This window comes from Dermacentor variabilis, chromosome 4 (assembly GCF_050947875.1).
Source record: "Dermacentor variabilis isolate Ectoservices chromosome 4, ASM5094787v1, whole genome shotgun sequence".
NCBI lineage: Eukaryota > Metazoa > Arthropoda > Arachnida > Ixodida > Ixodidae > Dermacentor > Dermacentor variabilis.
In genome coordinates, this window is record NC_134571.1 from 148,371,481 (window position 1) to 148,392,369 (window position 20,889).

Genomic DNA, 20,889 nt, shown 5'->3' on the forward strand with positions numbered 1-20,889 from the left:
TAAATGTGGATGCTGTATCCTGCTGAGACCATGGCTTTATGGACATTAGGGGAAACATAAATGAATTCTAGGTGTCTGTTAGAAGAGGGGCGCAAATTAACACATGCACGTGGCCCTCTTCCAATAGATATGTACATAGCCCACGAATCCTACGAATCTGCAGTAGAAACTAATAAGAAATGGCTGCAAGATTGGTAGCATAAACTCGTCATTCCCCCCCTTTTACTCTCTCTCCTTACCTTGCAAGGTCAAACCTCCTTAAGTCTTCCTTTTTTTTTTCCCCCCAAAATCATAGAAGAACAGCATGCCACACCCTGTCACCATCTTAACTCTGCCGAATCACTAGTTCGATAGTTCGTTATAGGTCAAATTGCTGTTTTGTGCTGTCTTGCTAGTTTTCTTATGGTTTCATTTTTTTTTCTTGCAGCATTATATTAACGTTCTAGCTTATTGTATTGCATATTTAACAGTGTATCTTGTTCCTCCTGGGTAGGCCACAAGCCCTGCAGAATTGACATGAATAATTATATAAAGTAAACAAATGAATAAAACTTGCAATGAAGCGAACTTTTTATTTTGAATGTGTTAGTAAAGGTATTTCAGCATCAGATACGAGAAGCAAAAGAAGTCAAGTTTAATAATAACGATCGAGCTTGGCAGCGTTTGTCACCCCCCCCCCCCCCCGCCCGTTTTAAAGCGGATGTCATTAGACAGAGTGACAGTCTAGCTGTATATGGCTTTGGGAGAACGTGCAGCAGATTTATTGGTAAAGCGACTTCACGTAGGGAAAGGCTGTGGTGACGGGTTCGATCCTCGGAAATGGACGAATCATTCCATTTGAGGATGGGGTCCCCCTTTCTCACGACTGATATTAAGTAAGATAACGAGTAACCGTTGAAAAGAGAGTGCCGTTACAGTGTCGCAAACATTTTGGCGCTAATCAACCACCATTTTCTTTGGGTAGTATCCCAGGTGTCGAAGACCGTCTTACCGCTGCACCATTCTGGGCCAGTATATAACATGCAAATTCTTTTCGCTACATTCTATTTCTTTCTTGTCATCCACCACTCACGACCGGTAGATCTTGACGATAACGCAAACGTAGCGCCATTCCGACCATTAACGAAGCACAAAAAGGAAATGAATTGGAATAGAATCGTTCGACTACCCGGGCTCTGAGACATTTAATCGACCCTGCAACTTCTAATTACTTTTACGGTATTACTAAATGAAGTTTAATTCAAAACGTTGCGTCAGCTGGATGTCTGCGTGCCGACCATGACGAGTTCCTTCGGACGACAGTGCGCCGGCACATTCGTCGCCGTTCGTGCGACAGTTGCTCGGCAACAACAAGAAGCTCTAATGTCACAGCAGACAAAGCGATATCCGAGTCTTTGTTTTTCCCATGGCGAAAACCGATAACTACCGGCGATGGGCAGCTCGCACTCACCCGCAGCTTCGTGACGTCCGCCATGATGGTTGCCATGGCAACAAATGCTTGGCGTCGAGTGGCGCTGCGATCGCCGCCAATGTCCTCGTTTTAGATGGTTTCAGTTTCAGATATCCGCTTGCGCTAGTTGATCTGGCGGTTGCTCGGCTTACTGACCTCCAACTGCCATTGTCCGCTGTATTTCACCATCAAAAGACGTTACAGGCGTGTTTACACAGGCACACAAGAGACGGAAAAGAAAATGTCTATTGGGTTTCTTGGGGCCGGACGAATTGCACAGGCCCTGGCCAAAGGATTCATTGAATCAGGTATGTGCCCTTCTACAATTTTTATTGCAGCTGTTTACAGCGTAATTAATTAAGATAAAGATACTAAGTATTTCTTGCCTGTCTATTTATATCCGTGAGCTCACTACACGCATGGAAAAGCAGGAATAATTACTCGCGGAAGCGTGCGGTTGAACTCCGTCCGTGGAGAATTAGAAAATTGTCCAATGCTCGTTGCGCAATTAAGTTAGCTCGGAGAACTATATCACAAACGTTTAATCAGGAATGTATTTGTACACTTAAACACCCTTTATTAACCAAGTATGCACAGCAAAAACAGCGTTTTAAAATTTTATGTTTTCACTGATAATTTTATATGAGCGTTGAAGACTCCACCGTGGTGCGTGGAATCTTCAGCAAAGAAGCGATATAGTGCAGTGGCATTTGTTCTAATTCGCACTTTTGACTGCTAATATAGATATGTGACACTCTGAGAAAGGCAAACGTTAAACGAGAAAAATCAGTGCTATTTTTAATTTTCTAGACTTACTGTACAGGACCTAGCTTGTCAAGCGGTTTGTCGAGTCATTCGGGTCATACGAGTCATACGAGTCATTCGGAAAATTAAACTTGAAAAGACAAGATTTTGCAGAGGTCGCCGGTGGCACCGAAAATGAAGTTGCTAGAGTGATCGCGACTATCGCACGTGTGTGAATTCTTCCGCGATTGATATGTATTATATATACACAAGCGAAAATGCATTGAGCCCTCGTAGCATCGCCAAGATAGAACAGACTATTGCTCCTATCGGGTACACTTTCACTGCTGGGAGAGAAAAAACATGCATGCCTGTAGACACGCGCAGGTCAATGGAGACGATACGGGTACGTGGCCTCGCAAACTGATAGGAGCGATTCTCCAGAGCTATAGGGCTCTCAAACTCTGCTAGCAGGAGATATGCGCCCGATACGCAGTGTCGCTGTGTCAAAGTGCGCAAGACCGGACTTGCTCAAACGCTTGCGACTGCGTGAACATTTGCAGGCAGCGTGCACGAAGGGAAAAAGGACAAGGCTATGTGGGCGACACTTTCAAATGCGACGGGAATGCTTTGGTATGTCGCGCACGATGTCACTGTTCGTGTTCTTTGCGACAGCACGTCCAGCTGGCGAATATATTCGTATACACAAGTACACGGAAAAAAAAAAGTATTATGCAGCTGCTTTATCTTTGCAACATTCTGTATTCAGATTTGAACGAGTCGGAACCCATGCAACTTGCAATATGAATAAGCGTTAGTTCACTATCACAAGGTGTGGGGCAGTTTAATTTCTACCAGGTTCGCGCACGAATATATATATATATATATATATATATATAACTTTTGCTACATGCTAGTAGACTATATATAAGATTTTCGCCCACCATCATCAGCCTATTCATGTCCACTGCGGGACGAAGGCCTCTCCCTGCGATCTCCAATTACCCCTGTCCTGCGCCAACCGGTTCCAACTAGCACCCGCAAATTTCCTAATTTCGTCGCACCACCTAGTCTTCTGCCTTTCTCTACTGCGCTTCCCTTCTCTTGGTAGCCATTCTGTCACCCTAATGGTCCAACGGTTATCTAGTCTGCGTATTACATGACCTGCACAGAGTCATTTTTTTTCTCTTAATGTCTATTAGAGTATTATCCTCTATACCCGTTTGCTCTCTGATCCAAACCGCTCTCTTTCTATCTCTTAACGTTTCTCAAGCTTCTTTGTCAGCCTCCAAGTCTCTGCGCCGCATGTCAGCGCCGGTAAAATGCACTGATTATATACTTTCCTTTTCAATGATAACGGTAAGCTCCCAGTCGGGAGCTCACGATGCCTGCCGTATGGGATCCAACCCATTTTTATTGTTCTGTGAATTTCGTTCTCATGGTCAGGGTTCCCTGTGACTAGTTGACCTAGGTAAACGTACTCCTCCATAGACTATAGAGGCTGACTTGCGATCTTGAACTCCTGTTCCCTTGCCAGCTAGGTTATTTTTTATCCTTATCTTTGTCTTCTGCATATTAACCTTCAGCCCCACTCTTACACTCTCATTGTTAAGGTCCTCAATCATTTGTTGTAACTCGTCTGCATTATTGCTGAATAGAACAATGTCATCGGCAAACCGAAGGTTGTTGAGGTATTCGCCGTCGATCTTTACCCTTAAGCCTTCCCAGTTTAATAGCTAGAATAAGCATTAAGCATCCTTCCTTCTAAGCGCGCAGTTGATTGTCACCTAGTGTTGTGATAATCGTAGGTCATGCTGTATTTCTGGCACTGTGTTCAAATAAATGTACAGGCGGCAATGTGTTTTACAGTGTAGCCTTATCAGCTCCGCATCAGAGGGAAAACGACACAGATACCGAAAACGCGCACTCGATCATCGCATACTAACCGCGAGCGGCAACAAGGCTTGGTTAAAAAGGGCTGGAGGTAGTTCAAGTACGAGCCGGATTGATGTATGCAGATGATATTGTACTGCTTGCTGACACCTGAGTAGGGCTACAGGAACTAATGAGGATATGTGGAGAGGAAGGAGAAAAATTGGGACTGCAATTCAGTAGAGAGAAGTCTGGGATAATAGTATACAACGAAGAAAGGGGGGAACCATTGGAAATACAAGGCACTAAGATTGATCATGTCTAAAAATACAAGTATTTGGGCATATGGCTAAACGAGGGCAAAAAGTACTTGGAAGAACATGAAAAAATTATGATTGAAAAAGTGAAAAGGAACTCAGCAGTAATAAAACACAAGGCACTATGGAAGGAACTATAATAGGTACGAGGTGGTTAGAGGGGTATGGAAAGGGGCTATGGTACCTGGCCTCACATTCGGAAATTCAGTACTGTGCATGAAATCGGAAGTTCAGGCATGCATGGAAACAAGACAGAGAAGTGTAGGCAGGTTGGCCTTAGGAGCGCACGGGAACACCCATATTGAAGGAGTGCAGGGGGACATAGGATGGACGTCATTCGAAGGTAGAGAGGCAATAAGTAAGCTAAACTATGAACAGAGACTCGCAGCACTGGGGGAAAAAAGGTGGGCGGGAAAAGTGTACAAATATCTATTCATGAAAAGTTTGAACACAAAGTGGACGCTTAGAACTAGGAAGCTGAGGATTAGATACCTACAGCCGAGGGAGGGGGTCCAACGTGGTTCTAGTGTGGGAAAGGAGGTGACGGAGACGGAAAGAAAAATGTGGGAAGAAAGAATGCTCGGAAAGCCAGCGCTATCTATGCACAGGAAGCAAAAACAGGATATAAAAAGAGAGAGCTCTTATTTGATAACTCGCGGGGCAGCTCACTATTATTCGAAGCTAGGACGGGGGTTTTGTGAACGAAAACATACAGGGCTAAATTTGAAGACGTGGACCTTTTGTGTACAGCTTGCGGAGCCGGAATTGAGACCACAGAGCATATAGTGCTGAGATGCACAGACCTTCGCCCGACTCTGGCTGAGGGAACAGTGACAGATATAGAAGGGGCAGTAGGGTTTCCCGGGGAACGAGGGCAAATAGACGAGAAAAGAGTGGCAGTAACGAAGGGGAGGCTAGAGGATTGGCGGAGGAAGTCAATGGAGAGATAATACCATAAATCGGGGAGCTAATGTTTTCTATACTATTTTAGATATTTATTTTGGGGGAAGAGCGGAGTGAAACTAGTTTAAGGAGAACGGGATATAAAAAAAAAAAATAGGAGGGGCAGCAAAAGGCTAGGTGGCGCCAGCCGCCGCCCCTTACAAAGGATGTGGCCGCCATTCATCTATCCATCTAACAAAAAAAGAAAGTTTGTAGTCGAGACATGATCCAATCCGATCCAATCCAGTTCATTTGTGACGCCATCTTAGTCTGGTGCGGACGGTGAGGTGATTTACGCGCATCTGCCGCCTCAATTCGCCGACGTCGTTTGACAGCCGAGGGAGCCCGCTGACATGAAGCACGTGGAAGAAGCGGCCGTTCGCGCTGTTGGAAAGGTCCTCAATGACCGGAGCCGACCACTGAAGGAACGCTTTCGTGCGCTGTTCACGCTGCGCAACTTGGGCGGCGCGTGTGCGATCGAGTGCATCGCCAGCTGCTTCACGGACCCGTCGGCGCTCCTCAAGCACGAGTGCGCCTACTGCCTGGGCCAGATGCGCGATCCCCGCGCCATCCCGACGCTCGAGAAGCTGCTGAGAGACGAGAAGGAGGAGGCGATCGTGAGGCACGAAGCCGCCGAGGCGCTCGGGGCCATCGCGGAGCCGCAAAGCATGGATATTCTGCGCGAGTTCGCCGCCGACCAGACGGCCGTCGTGGCTGAAACGTGTCAGCTTGCGTTGGCACGCATGTCTTGGCTGGCTAGCGCCGAGAGCCAGCTCGAGGCTTTCGCCGACAGTCCGTACAGTTCCGTGGATCCCGCGCCACCGCTGCTGTCGGACGATGGGGGAGGCGTCGAGGAGCAAGCGCAGCGTCTGATGGATAAGTCGGCGCCGCTGTTCGAGCGCTACCGCGCCATGTTTTCCCTCCGGAACGAAGGCAGCGAGCCGGCGATACGGGCGCTGGCCGAAGGGCTTCGCTGTCCGAGCAGCGCTCTGTTCCGCCACGAGGTCGCGTACGTTCTGGGTCAGGCGAGGCACGAGGCCGCCGTCGAGCGGCTCGGCGAGGTTCTGGCCGACGAACAGGAGTGCGGCATGGTGCGTCACGAGTGCGCCGAGGCGCTCGGCTCGATCGCCACGGGAGACTGCTTCGAGATGTTGCGCCGCTTCGAAGCCGACGACGAGCCGCTGGTGAGAGAGAGCTGCGCCGTGGCGCTGGACATGTGCGAGTACGAGAACAGCTGCGAGCTGCAGTACGCCGACACTCTGCTCAAGGTGCAACAGGAGGCTCTCATCTGAATCTTTTTCGTGTTGCGTCGCGATGCTCCCCGAATCGGTCGTTTCGTGTGATTTGATTGCCTCTTGCTGCTTTGAATTTCGGGCGCGCGATGGTACCGAGGTTCGCACAGTACGCAGTCATCGATGGCCTTGCATTTAATGCTATATATTTTTTTCACATTTCATCATCTTTCACACGAATACGCATGGTTATGATTATTTAAAAATTGTTTTGTGTGTCAGGTTGTCGCTTAAACCCCACTAAATCCAAGTAGTGGTGTTTGCCGGTAACGTTCCATCAAAGGCATGTGGTGAGATTGAGGTTTACATAAATTGCTAAAACTGAAAGTAGCGCTGGTTTCGGCTTTTGATGAGACTCGTTACCACCTGTTCCTGCGAGAGTGTCTTCGTGTGTATCTGCGAAGGGTCAGATGCACGTGAGAGCATCAAACTTTTGACTGTCTACAGGCATGGCTCGCACTACACACCCAGCTTAAACCTGTAGCACACACACAGGGCACCTGCGATGGTAATCAAGTATGTAGCTTTTATTTGCTGTTAGCATAAAATGTGTCCTCGCAAAGTTTCAATTGCCATGACAGCATTGACATTAGAGTAGTTAATATATTTTCTCTCAATATGTGCATTCCTTACTTACCGCAGCATCGAGTGTTGATTTCTTGCAGTGGTTGTGATGCATTATGTACCTTACTCTTGATTGGGTGGCCATGCATTCTGCGCATGTTTTTCGCATGCATAATGCATGCTCAGTTGTGAAAATGCAGTGCATTATAATATATGCAGCCATTTCATCTAGAAAGTAGCCAAAATATTTAATGTTAAGATGTCCATAGGATCAAGTTGGGACATGGGGGGGGGGGGTAATTACAGGGGCATTGCTTAACATTTTTGGTAAAAGCAGATTTGGTTAGTGCGCCTTTCATGTCTCACCCCACCCCACTTTTTAGAGCTGAAGGTGATGCAACCCATCCTAACTTCTTTTGACAGCTGCTCAATCTTTTTTTCTCACAAAAGAGTAAGCTGAAGTAGCGAGCCTTGCTCAGGTGAGCCAAGAAATGACACTGTCAGAAAGCACAAGCACCCATCGTGGTGATTAAGCCACTTTGATATGTAAGCTCTGGCACACATTTATGAAAGTGCCATTCTTATTGGTAAGAATTTATGGTGCCTCTAGGTGAGGGAAATGTGGAGAAAAGCGGTCTGCTTCAATTTTTGAATTTTGAAGTAGAGCTACTTTCTTTTCCAGACACGAGTTTTGTCAATCTTTTATATAACTCGAAGGGGGATGGGGGGGAGGGGGGGGGGGCTATACAAAGCATTCCTTGAAACATTATGCTTCACTGTCAGAATAATGTCGCAGGGCTCCCTTAATATTGCTGTTGTTTGCACCATGAGTAAGCAGTGACTGACTTATGTTACAGTGATGAGCTGGCCCTGGTAAAATGTGTGAATTTCTATTTGGTTCACAAACTTGTCTTCATTATGAGTGGCTCTTATTAGTATTAGACAGTTGTCCTTGTTACTGATTTGCATCCTCACTGGCACATCACGGGTGGCTTCATCTTGCACTAAATGTGACAGGCTAGGCTACGTGAATTTGAGGCTGTGGAGGGGAGGAGCAATTTATTATTTTTTTAAGATTTACGATACCTTACACATCCTGTGGGGAAGCCTTGAGTAAAGGGTTTTACAGTGATATATAGGCATTCTTTTTTGTTTTTATTGTTCAATATTTGAGACCACAGGTCTGAGTGAGAGAGGAAAACATGTTAAAGGATAGAAATACATACAATATAAACAATACAATAGCACCAAAAGCCACCACACATGTGTAACAGTGCAATACCTTTTTTTAAAGCCAGAAATGCAATGACACAGCATCAATATGATTTTAACGTTTTACACTTAACACACCAGGTTGCAGAAACGCAAAATTTTAGGGAAGCGTATTGCACAGGAATGCGTCCGCTCATAAACATACAAAAGTATACACAACTGCTACTTGTAGCAAAGACAGACAAATAGAAGAATTTTTAGTGTAATCTCGCACTGCAATGCTTGCTTGACTGAAGACAGTTTGGGCATTGCATGTCAGATGACATTTCTTGCAATGACATTGATTCCACTGCTACACAGGTACTAAACCTCCTGAACCTTCGCATGATCTTTATGGAAATACTGGAATGCCAAAGTATATTACCCACTGACAGCTTTGATAGGCACTGTGAAATTTTGTGAAGGGGCCACAATGCCTCTGCATAATGGCTGCTTGCAAACACAAAGCTAACTTGTGGCTGTTAAGTGCAGCATGGGCATCCTGCTTATTTTCTTAAGCTTGCATTGCTTGGCCTTGTTTAACCTGTGTTTACAGATGCCCACTCGAAGTCCATTGTGTATGTTCACATTATTTCTACGCGTCTAAGATAAGCACTACTTGATTTATAAACAGCATTTGCATACGCTGACAGCATTCACATGTGGCTTTTTGCTGCTTCACTGTGGCAGTGAAGTACTGCAGCGTCATGTCATGCCCAAGTGTCGCTAGATACAAACATGACTTGCCGACAAGTTTTTGTACACTATAGTTACTGGGTTGTGCTGACATGGTTGGTGTCATCATCAAGTCTCCACTTCGCCATGTTGCCTATAGTTGCTATGGAAGCTGTTTTGACACTCTGAGGGCAGTCGAGATGCAGTGAGTTCGCATCGTACCAAATGTTGGTCTGTGTAAGTTATGGCTAGGTAAAGCAACACGTAAACTTGTAGCACTCGACAAAAGAGTGGGAGGATCAGCGTGTAGTACGTGCGTGATGTGAATACATCTAATTCGCTTGACACGGCTATTGAGTGCTGTAGGTTTACACCTTAGAGCTGCAGGAGCTGAGGCATCCTGGTTCATGAAAGGCTTTCATCCATTTGTTGAAATAATTGTTCTGTCTTGCGGAATATTGTATTGGTGAGTGCTGAACAGCCTAACTGCCCTAGACAGGTGGTGGACTCTTGATTCCCCATGCTATGAACTTTTTCTCTCCAGCTTGAAATGTTGAAGGATTGCTGCGGAGTGAGCACATAGTAACATATACCTTTGATCTGTAGATTCCCGCATAACTTGTTTGCAGAAGTATTCTGAAAACACATTCTAAATTTGTTTCATTCAGCAATACCTCGTAAAAAAAATGCATGATATAGTGTACTGTGGGACACCTCGTTTAAGAGTGAGTGTTGATCAATAGCTTAATCAATCGACATCCACTTAATGTGGTTGACTTAAAATAAGAGCTCTATAATTGTTGAACATCAGTAAAACAGACTAACCTACACATGGTCTTTAGCTGTTCAACTTAATGGGACACCAGCTCCAGAAGTTATCCCTGTATTCTGTAGCTTTTGCTTGCAAGGAATACTGGTGTGTCAAGTGCCAACCACAGTGATAACATTGCAGTGTTGTAATGCTTCCTGGAGCTGGAAAGAGCACTGCTTTATTGCCCAAGTGAAAAGATGTCATTCTCTCTGTCTCTCCATCATGCTCAGGAAACAGAGTATGTTTACGTACATGAAACAAGCTGTTGGTCAGTCTGAGAAATGTTACTTTGTGTAAATGAGTGCAGTGGAAATCATAGGCATATTCGAGATGTGCGTCAGTATGAGTTATAATTTGTCATCCTCTCACCTCCTTGACAGTCAGTACACTCCCTGCATCATTTTATTTTTTCTTGGGTCATGTTTCTGGATGTGAGCTGGTAGGATTAGTGTTGTGTTGCACAAAAGTGACATAACTTCACTAGATAATGCCACATTTAATATGTGCATGTGGCAGCAGATGGGGGGAGCCAGTCTGTTCTGTTCATTATGAAGAAACATGCCAGCTTCCTCATCTTGGTGTTGATAGTCATTGTTGAACAAGCAGAAAAACAACTTTGAAACCATTGTTCTTTCACTTTGCAAACATGCTGAGATCAACGAGCAGCCTTAAGAGTACACCTGAATACATTGCATACGGAATGTTTGTCGAAAGCCTTGTTGTACATTGGGTAAATGTGGGGTCATACAGTGTAGCCTGTGTTGTAGGTAGCTCTGCAGTTGTTTTCATCATGGTCATTTACTTGTCCATATATAGCACAGCCTGCCTTACCTTAGACTGTGGCTCCTTCGACAATCTTCACTTTCTCTGTTGCCAACTCCCTGCTGCACAAAGGCTATAAGCCGGGCTGGTTGGCTTTACGTTAAACAGGGACACCGCAAGAAAAATAATGAGCAAATCGGAGCAAATAAAAAAGAAGAGTGTTGAACATTTCTTTGTCTTATCAGCTGCTGAACGTTTTGGGGTTTCTTGTTGTACTCTCATGGCTATCATGAATCTTGAGTGCGCTTTGAATCTTATGTGAATGGTACCTCTTGCCAGACTTGAGAAAGTTGTACTTCTGAGAAAAAGCTCTTTTGTTGACTACTACCTTGAAAAAATGCCAAATGTGTGGTGGCAACATTTAGGTGACTTTACCTTGTGCTGGAGCATTTGTGTCGTATCTGTACTGTGCAAGTTCTGTATAACACAATTATCTATTATGCCTTGGACTAGAGCTATTGGTAATGACTTTGTTACAGTACATTAGCCACTAGAAAGAAAAAAGAAAAAAAAACAGGACTGCTCTGAACTAGAACGAATATGTCTTCAGTTAGGTGGATGACAATTTTCCCTTTCAGTAACTATAACGAAGCAGTTATGTTACCCTGACCGTACAGCTGTTAAAGAAAGAAAAAAAAAAGTAGTGGTGGTTGGGAAGGTGGAGGGGGGCTGGGCAGTGGATGTTGAGTAGAGTGCTACTGCCTTTTGCATTCAGTCATGCTATCCATCAACCCCTTAGATAGTTGAATTTGTTTCCCTGCTGCTGTTGCTCCTTTTGCCAGGCACATTTCACTGTATTCAACCTTAGGGTAATATCGCACATGCTGAGGTAGAAGTAGCTTGCTTTTAATTAAGTTAAGCATGAATGCACCATAGGACTTCACAGGCTTCAAGTTTAAGCTAATTTACACATATTTGCTGCCTATTCTATTTCCTTAGCATGCCATCTGTTCATAAATTAATGGCAATGTAACTTTCACCACACAGGAATAAACTTCAGGCCACCTCACGCCAGTCATTCTTCATGACTAGGAACTGGAAAAAGGACCATCTCCCATACTTTTCTTTTGTATGAATTTCATCAGGACAATGTTGTTGGACCAGTGGTGTAGCCAGCAAGTGGCGCACCTGGCATATGCTCCCCCTGTTGAAATTTCTGTGTTAGCACGTGGCCTACCCAGCCCCCACCCTCTTCCTACCCATCCGCAGACAAGTGTACGCCCCCACCCCCTAAAAAAAAAATCTCGCGATGACGTTGCATACCACACAGTGTTCATTGAGGGCAGCCCCTGGCAAAAGTTGTAGTTTGAAAGCCGGTTAAATTTGCCCAACTGCTGTAGGTCACACTTTAGGCTTCCTTGCTGAGGATCATTGTCACCTGTCTTTTAACAATGTACTTTTTGAATTTGCAAGACGCATGAAATTATCACTTCATGCCTTTTATAGCCATTGCATAGCAGAATGGGTTTTCTCGTACATTTCAGGGCAGGCAGCTCAGACAAGCTACCAAATCTGTTAGCCTTCAGGCATTGTCAGTCCTTATAGCCTCTAAACAAAATATTGGCAAAAGTAGTCAAGAAGTTTGTCATTGTGTTCCTGAAGAAACGACTGAAAAGTCAAATGAAGACAGATAATGGCAACTTTTCAAGTAGCTCATTCATTCCATTCTGCACAGCATCCTCTTCGGGGCAGCATAGGCAGAAACGGGAGCCTGCAACTAAATTTGAACACTGCCATATGACATGAAGCATTGATGCCAAGTTTTTCTGGTGGTGTTGGTTTGTGTTCTTGCAACCTCCAGCAGCTGCACTCTAACTCAGGTTTAATGTTAACAGTTATAAGAGTGTTGTCTGAATGGATGTTTGAATATTTATTGCATAAAAGGGTACTATATCTGCCAAATCACTTATAGCAACTGTAAAGAGCATTTGTCCCAATAAACAACAATCAAAACTATATGTAGAGTTTGACTTTATTTTCATGGCTAGCTTATTGCCAACTGGTGCACGGTCTTTGTACAGCATCCCAGCACATGACAGAGTCTACCCTTTCTCTTCCTTTTAAAGGAGCCCGGACATCTAGGTTGGGAAGCGTGATATATTAAATTGTTACTAAAGTTGATCTCGGGACCTGGTGTTATTGGCATGTCAGCACATCGTGACATGCTGCAGCAAGAATTTATTTATTTATTTATTTACATTTATTTACATTACCCCTAAGGGCCCTCACATGAGGGTATTACATAGGGGGGGGGGGGTACAAACATGAAATATACGCAAGAAATAAAACTACATAAAATAAACATACACACAAGGAACATAAAATATATAGATATGAACAAGGGGTAAATGCACTTAGTCATGAAAACACAAGAACATTTTACATATGTTAATATGTGCATATAGGCATAAGTAATATCTAATCTGCTACCACTAACCGTTTTCTTGCAACAAAGTTTGGAAAGATGGTAGGCTAACTTCAGTAGCTATGTGTGATGGTAGGTTATTCCATTCTATTATTGTGCGAGGAATAAAAGATTTTGCGTAGAGCGACGAGCGGCACATTATGCGTTTTACTTTGTTAGCGTGGTCACGGCGCGGGAAAACTGCAGGGGGTGGTGAAAAGAAGTCTTCGTGAAGCGTGGAATGGTGATAAAGCTTATGAAATAAGGTTAGGCGAGCAAACTGGCGTCGACGTGATAGTGATTCCAACTCGGCACGTTGTTTTAACGATGTGACGCTGGTGAAGCGTGAATAATCGGAAAAGATGAAGCGAACAGCACGGTTTTGCAAAGATTCAATGTTGTTGATTATGTATGCTTGATCGGGATCCCATATGGCAGAAGCATATTCGATTTTTGGGCGGATCAGCGTGATATAAGCAAGTTTTTTTAAGTGAGAAGGTGCGTGCTTGAGGTTACGTTTAAGAAGACCGAGTGCTCGGTTAGCTGATGCTAAGATGGTATTAATATGGTAATGCCAAGTTAAGTCAGACTGAAGATGAAGGCCAAGATACTTGTAAGTTGGCGCAAGTTCTACTCTAGCATTATTGAGAAAGTAGGTGGTAGGAAGTCGAGTGGAATGGTTGGTAAATGACATTAGCTTGGTTTTAGATGTATTTAAAGACATTAACCACGAAGAGCACCAAGCGGTCACAGCATCAAGATCAGTTTGTAAGGAAAGTCGGTCAGCGTCATTACTAATATTACGATATATAACACAATCATCTGCGAATAATCGAATTCGAGATGAGACACATTTGGGTAGATCATTAATGAAAATTAAGAAAAGTAGGGGACCGAGGACGCTGCCCTGGGGGACTCCAGATGTTAAAGGAACAGAAGAAGAGTTACAGCCATTAGCACAGGTAAACTGTTGTCTGTCGGAGAGAAAATCTTTAATCCATGCAAGAACGTTTGGGTGAATGTTTAAGTGTGTTAATTTGATTAGAAGCCTGTGATGAGGAACGCGATCAAAAGCTTTAGAGAAGTCAAGAAACACTGCGTCAACTTGGAATCCTTCGTTAAATGCGGAAAATATATCGTTAGTAAATCCGGCGAGCTGAGTGTCGCATGAATAACCCCTGCGAAAACCGTGCTGGTACTTGAAGATGATATCATGGTCTTCTAGGTAGTTGATGACTTGTGTGTGTATGACGTGCTCGAGAAGTTTACATATGTTGCTAGTTAATGAGATAGGACGATAGTTAAGTGGGACAGAGCGATCACCTGATTTAAATATTGGTATTACTTTAGCTATTCGCCAGTCATGAGGAATAATGCCAGATGATAATGATTGTGAAAACATGGCTGATAACACTTGAAAAATGTTTAAAGAAGCGTTTTTAAGTACCTTGTTATTGAAACCAAGATGATCAGAGCTAGTAGTAGTTTTGAGGTTATTCAACAGGGCAAGAATACCCGAATCACTGATGACAATTTCTGGCATGGAAATGTTAGGCAATGGCTCTAATATAGGCGAAGAAGTTATATCTTCATTGGTGAATACTGATGAAAATGAATCGTTTAGAAGCTGCGAACACTCAGTTTCAGTGACTGGTTGTCCGTCAGCATTAATTAGTACTATATCAGGATAGGAACTCGGATTGATAATGCGCCAGAATCTATGAGAATTATTGGTTAACATAGTAGACAGGTCGTGAGTGAAGAAATTACGACGGGTTGTTTTAAGCAGGGACTGATACTCTTTATCACAATTTTTGTACTTGTTCCATGATGACAGGAGACGTGTGGTCATTGCTTGGCGTTCGAATGCTAGGTATCGTGGCGTTGCCCAGGAGAAGAGTGTGTTGCAGGCACGGTGATGTATCGCCAGTATCTTTTCCTTGGTCTGAAGCGCTTGGGCCAACAGTTAAAAAAACATTGTGAATGTGACAGTACTTTTTTAAGTGAGGCTGACCTCTCTGCACTTGCTAAAATAAATCTGAAATCTCTGCATCCATACTATTTCGTATTTTATGCCAAATTAGTCAATGAACTGACTACAGAATTTGCATATTAACTGCATAGAGTTCAGCACGAGCGTGGTGATAACTGCTTGTCAAATGAGTTACATGTTGCTATAACTGCAGATGCTCGTACTGGATGTAGTGCACCGTTTTCCACTGATTACGTTTCAGTTGAGGTGAACGCTGTAGCCACCACTTCCTTCCAATTAGGGGTGACGGTCGCAAACGAAGATTGCAACGTCAGTCAGTTCTTAGTAGCCTAGTTCATTGTTTTAGTTTCACAAGTGACGCCTAAATGCAACAGTTCTGGCTCTGCTGTGCAGGAGGAACCAGCACCAAGATTGCTAAGGCCTGTAAGATTTGGCATCGTGCCACGTGGAAGGTCGACAGCCTAGCCATGCCTTCTGTGGGGGGAGGGGGGGGGACGTCTCGGTGACTCCTTGTGTGATGGTCCCATGGAGGAAGGGAAGAAACTAGGAGGTGGCGTCACATGATGAAATTGAGCTGGGGAGAAAGTCTGCCCAGTACTTTATCATGTCGCATTAGGTCTTATTGTCTCCCACCATCGCGCTCTTCCATGGGTTTGACAACAACGTGCAGCTGTCACACGCTCGACCTAAGGGAAATGTACACATTGCAAGGGACATCAGGAGAAAATGTGCGTAGAGTGTTTGGCAGAAGGGGCACGAACAAGTAAGTTTATTGATTAAAAGCTACTGGGGATTATACATAGTAGTCCAAGACCGCTGAGTGCTACCGAGACCATGGATGAAGCCGGGAATAGCAAGTCGCATGTTAAGCTGACATTTATAGGCACGAGACAGAAAAAAGGCAAAGTGGTCATCTCTTATTCAAAGTGACCACGTGAAAGACAGAATGGTTGCACATGGCGAAATCTTTATGCATTACCGAAAGGCAAGAATGAAGTACCCACCTCCTGACAAGTCACTCAATAAGTACAGTTGACAACATGGCGATTATTACAGACACGCACATTCCCCACACCCTTGCTCTACAGCCACATCTACCATGACATGACACAGATGTCATGGTAGATATCATCACATGACACGCATCTAATAAATTATAGGTCATGACATGCATGTCATGTAGGTCATTAAACAGCCAGCTACGTCTGGTATGTACCAAAATTGGCATAGTATGACAAGAGTGTACGATGTACATGAATGATAGGTCGTGACATGTGTTTCATGTAGGTCATTAAACAGTCGCCTACATCTTGGTATGCACCAAAATTAGCATAGTATGACAAGAGTGTAGACAAAGGTTGTGACATGCATACTGTGTAGGTCATGAAACAGCTGCTTACGTCTTGGTGCTCTCGTGGTCGTTCTGTTAACTTTGTAGGCTCGCAGCACACTACTTCGCATAACATCGATTCTCACAGGGTGTGGGTTCTGCCGGCTTTTTTTTTTTGTCTCTTTCTCTATTTGAAGCAGCGCCACAAAAAAACATGAAATTGGAATGACACTACGAACACGCACAGGCATCTTGGTCAGAGCTGGTTTGCGAGACGCTGGCTGCTTGACGTCATGCTGTGCGGTGGGCGCTCTTGCGCTGACATTAAAGCAGTGCAGTTCTTGTTTTGCGCAGTGCGTCTTAGTTTCGACTCTGCAGTGGCACTTTCGCATTAATGTTATGGATGTGTTAATGTCTGTGAAATTGTCAGCTGCATAGAATTTCAACACACGTCCCCGCTTGCTCTCTCTACCCCACATGAACGCACTCGCCTACTAGCACAAATCGCTACAATAATGGATGTTATAGAATGTATACAGGGTGTCCCAACTGTCATGCACCAAGGTTAAAAAATATGCAAATGCAGCATAGCTGGACAGAACCAGGGCAATGTTTGCCATCACTTAGAGATACTCAGAGTATTTTGTGCATTCCGCCTGATTAGATAGTTCATATTAATTAATTAACAACTCAGAAATATTGTAATTAGATGAAAATTGTCAATGAGAAAATTTCAGCGCAACATGAAAAACTCCCCGATACAGCTTTCTGCTGCTCAGCGAGTGCTACATAAAAGTGTTTTTCCAAACGGGAAATAAGTCCGCGAATACACGCAAACTGCCGCGCCACTGGCCGCTCGAGGCACTTTTAGCACTATGAGATTCACAGTAATGTTACTGTAACGGAAGTCAGATTCAGCATACACGCAACGGTGTGTTCCAGCATTTACTGAATCGATGATCTGCGCAACCTTCAGCTGCTATAGAACAAACGTTCCGCGGTGTGGACAAACTGACTATTACATCGACATATCAATACTTACTAGGCCATAAGTACATAGGAAAGTGTTCTTTAGCCGTCGCTGTGGCATCACGCGGTCAGGCGTGACCTTCCTTGCCGTCACCGCTGAGCACACCAACCTTCGCGACTGCGTTTCTGGCCTCGCGGACAACCTTCTAAGTGGTTCTTGTGGGGGAAAGAAGGAAACGCTGGCACTATCTTCTGCAATCCTTGCGCGAGCACGGCTCAACGCCAACATTCTGAGGCAAATGAAGGGAAGGAAAGCTGCGGAGGCAAAGTGCGAAGAAGCGAGAGCGGTGCCGAAAAAAGTCCAAAATTTTCACCCGCGTTATAGTGTGATGCGGAAGTGAAAACAAACACCTTATTTACAACAGCTGAACTGGTTTAAACACACGGCTGAGTGTTGAAGTCGACTTATTTTGCGGCTTTTCCCTTCCGCGTCTGAGCAAATGCGAAACCGTCGCACTTGGAAGCTGCGTCGATTCGGCGTCCTTTCGATGCGAAGCCAAAAGCCCTGCCAAATGTTGCCGGTCTAATTGGCGCGATGACACATATGCAGAAGATCCGCCACCGTAGCTTTCACTTCATTGCCGCGGAAAGTTGGCGTGGACGTGCGTGACAGTAAGATGTCTTCTCTTGCCGTGGCACACAGGGGACAGGAACTAAGCTGGTGATGATGACATACACACAAGTGTAAAGAAGGTTTTGTTGAAAAAAAAAAAGAAAACGGCGCAATTAGCTGTGGCAATTTCCCCATGGGAGGGACCCAATTTTGATGCCGGTTACTTTTTTTTTTCAAGTTTTTCTACTCGTTCATCATGGTCACTACAATATGATGATCAAGTATTGTTGCGGACGGGACATGGTTGCGCGGCTTTGGCGCGGAGTTAAGAATCAATGAATCGCTGTTGGATGTAAGAGGTTGTCTTACCGCAGACGTTTACTTCCGGTGCATCGCTAGCTCCACGGTTCATTTGCGTTGCTAATGAAGCATTAAATAAATTTAATTGTACAACTTTCGCACATTTCCCTTTTTAACAGTGCCTTTCACCGACGGTTCCCCGGAAGCATTTGGCTCATGGGAAGAGACCTTCGGTTTGCTCTCGACGTGCCTAAACTTCGCGCACATACTCCCGACAACTTTCACGCTCACCCCCTCCGCCATACACCCTTTATTTCAATTTCTTGCTTCACTCGATAATAAGAAGTTTTAGGTTTTGTCCACTCAAAGTTAGGGGACGCAGACGACCGGGCGTACAAAAAAAAAATGCATGCAAAATAATGCAAGATGAGTACAAACGAACGCGCAAGCAGGGAGTGGGGCTTTGGGTATTCAAAAACGCTTGGGTGCGCTATTTCTAAACTCCCTAATACTTCACCGGGCTACACTTATCACGTTGTTGTCCAGTATGCGACATGGGCACTGCATGTTGCATCACGAGACGTGAGATCATAATACGCCATCCACGTATTCTGTGTCCTGGTTCTGCGATAGGTCGTGCTACAGCCTCGCAATCCGAGAAACACAATTTATATACATACAAGCTCATGTATTCGTAATAGCTCTTGCTGTTACCGTGCTAATGTTCTACTGGTACAACCGAAAACAACACTTGTATTATCTATTTCTTGTCCGTATTCCTTCGAAAACGTTTATCGTTTGACTTCTCATAATTTGCGGTACTTTATTGAGAAAACGGATAACCCTTAAACAGTCGATTGTTACGAAATATTAGTTTTACATATTCACAAATACCGAATTAGTTACTGTTCTAATGCGAATACAAATAGCGTGTATTATTGGATTAGTATTCGAAACTTCGAATACTCACCGACCCCTAGTATTGAAAGATCCAACCAATACGAATGGGATACCAGAAGGTGACTTCCCCACAGTATTTGTCTTGTTGTGGAGAAGCTAGCTTTCACTGGAGTGCAATGCTTTTCTTCTGTTTGAAACTTTAAGAACCTCGTCGATCCGAGTTTCGCCGTCGCCATCCAGTTGGCCTTCATTTGACCGCAGCTGTGCCCTATAGCCTTGGCAACGCATCACCTGACTCGCCGCTGCCGCCGGCTTGGCGCTTGCGCTCTCCGCAGCTGGGTCGCCGCCTGACCACGTGACTCGTCGCGCGCCTGGCTATGAGGAGTGCCTCGTCATTGCGAGCTCGGCCATGGATGAGAGCGAGGCCGGGCCGTCTTCTCTGAGCGTTGCGCGGGAGGCTTTGAGCCGGCGTCGCCAAGCAGCGTCTGATCACGCCGCGCATTTCGCCCGGCGAGCTGCTTCACTTCAACAGGCGTCGCACCGTCGAGATCAGTGTAGCGACTGCGTTCGCTCCCTGTCAGTTTGTGCAATGGTTTGTGCTTTGACGCTGCGCATGATCGCGGCGTCTCTTCCATGTCTATACTTACGGACAACTTTGTGTGGCAATGAAGGGCGCGTGGCTGCTGCCCATGTGTTAGAACGCTAAGTAGTCTGCCAGCGTATGACAGAGCTTTTGGTTGCTCGGAACAGACGCTGAATCGACGCAGCTTCACGTGCTACGGTTTCGTGTTTGCCCAGACGCGGAAGGGAAAAGCCGCGGCATTTTACATTCAGTGGTGTCTTTTACATTATTTAACTGTTGATAATAAGGTGTTTATGTTTTCTCTTCCCCAGCTTAAGCTAACGTGAATGAAAACACGGGACACTTTTCAGAAGCGCTCTTACTTGTGCGCGCTTTGCCTCCGTAGCTTTCCCTTCATTGCCACAGAAAGTTGTCCGTGAGTACAGCACTTGCGCTATCCCTGTGGCACAACAGGCGTCGCGCCGTCGAACGATGCGTGTCTACCCAAGCCTTATCACAGTCATGTCTAGCCACCGACCTAGGCACAGCCGTCATACCTGGCTTAACGATGATTCTATACCCAAGTACAATAACTACAGCTAAATCAAAGGTTAACCAAGTGAAACCAAGACTTAACCAGGCTAAACCAAGCTTTCGCTTTGCATATCCCAGGTTAACTGAGCTAAGCCGCCGCCAAGTATTTGTTTTAGTTGAGTTTTGGATAACTTGTGTTGGGGGACTGCTGGTGAGAATCCGCTGGATTCAGAATGGCTCTCAGTTGATTCCTACCCCTACCCGCCGTGGTTGCTCAGCGGCTATGGTGTTAGGCTGCTGAGCACGAGGTCGCGGGATCGAATCCCGGCCACGGCGGCCGCATTTCGATGGGGGCGAAAACACCCGTGTACTTAGATTTAGGTGCACGTTAAAGAACCCCAGGTGGCCGAAATTTCCGGAGTCCCCCACTACGGCGTGCCTCATAATCAGACAGTGGTTTTGGCACGTAAAACTCCATAATTTAATTTTGATTCCTACTCAATAGAGCAGAAACTCTTGACTGAACCCAGGCCTTACGTTCCTG

General features: G+C 45.0%; 3 protein-coding genes across 3 annotated transcripts in view; 2 read left to right on the forward strand and 1 right to left on the reverse strand.

The window, feature by feature from the left end:
- Positions 1 to 1,556, reverse strand: part of LOC142579892 (esterase OVCA2) — a 28,554-nt gene extending 26,998 nt beyond the window's left edge. Inside the window, exon 1 of the mRNA XM_075690561.1 lies at positions 1,451 to 1,556. Within this exon, the coding sequence (XP_075546676.1) occupies positions 1,451 to 1,486 (36 nt within the window). The 5' untranslated portion in view covers positions 1,487 to 1,556. The remainder of the gene's footprint in view (positions 1 to 1,450) is intronic.
- A 22-nt stretch (positions 1,557 to 1,578) lies between these two features.
- The window catches only part of LOC142579891 (pyrroline-5-carboxylate reductase 3-like), a 43,331-nt gene continuing 24,020 nt past the window's right edge, over positions 1,579 to 20,889 (forward strand). Inside the window, exon 1 of the mRNA XM_075690560.1 lies at positions 1,579 to 1,758. Coding sequence (XP_075546675.1) covers positions 1,692 to 1,758 — 67 coding nt within the window. The 5' untranslated portion in view covers positions 1,579 to 1,691. The remainder of the gene's footprint in view (positions 1,759 to 20,889) is intronic.
- nero (deoxyhypusine hydroxylase nero) lies at positions 5,518 to 11,256 on the forward strand. Its single transcript, XM_075690559.1, has one exon. It carries the CDS (start codon positions 5,679 to 5,681, stop codon positions 6,615 to 6,617), a length of 939 nt encoding a protein of 312 aa, XP_075546674.1. The 5' UTR covers positions 5,518 to 5,678; the 3' UTR covers positions 6,618 to 11,256.

What these genes read in the sequence shown, in the direction of transcription:
- nero (XM_075690559.1), top strand. Translation starts at nt 5,679, where the DNA reads ATGAAGCACGTGGAAGAAGCGGCCGTTCGCGCTGTTGGAAAGGTCCTC.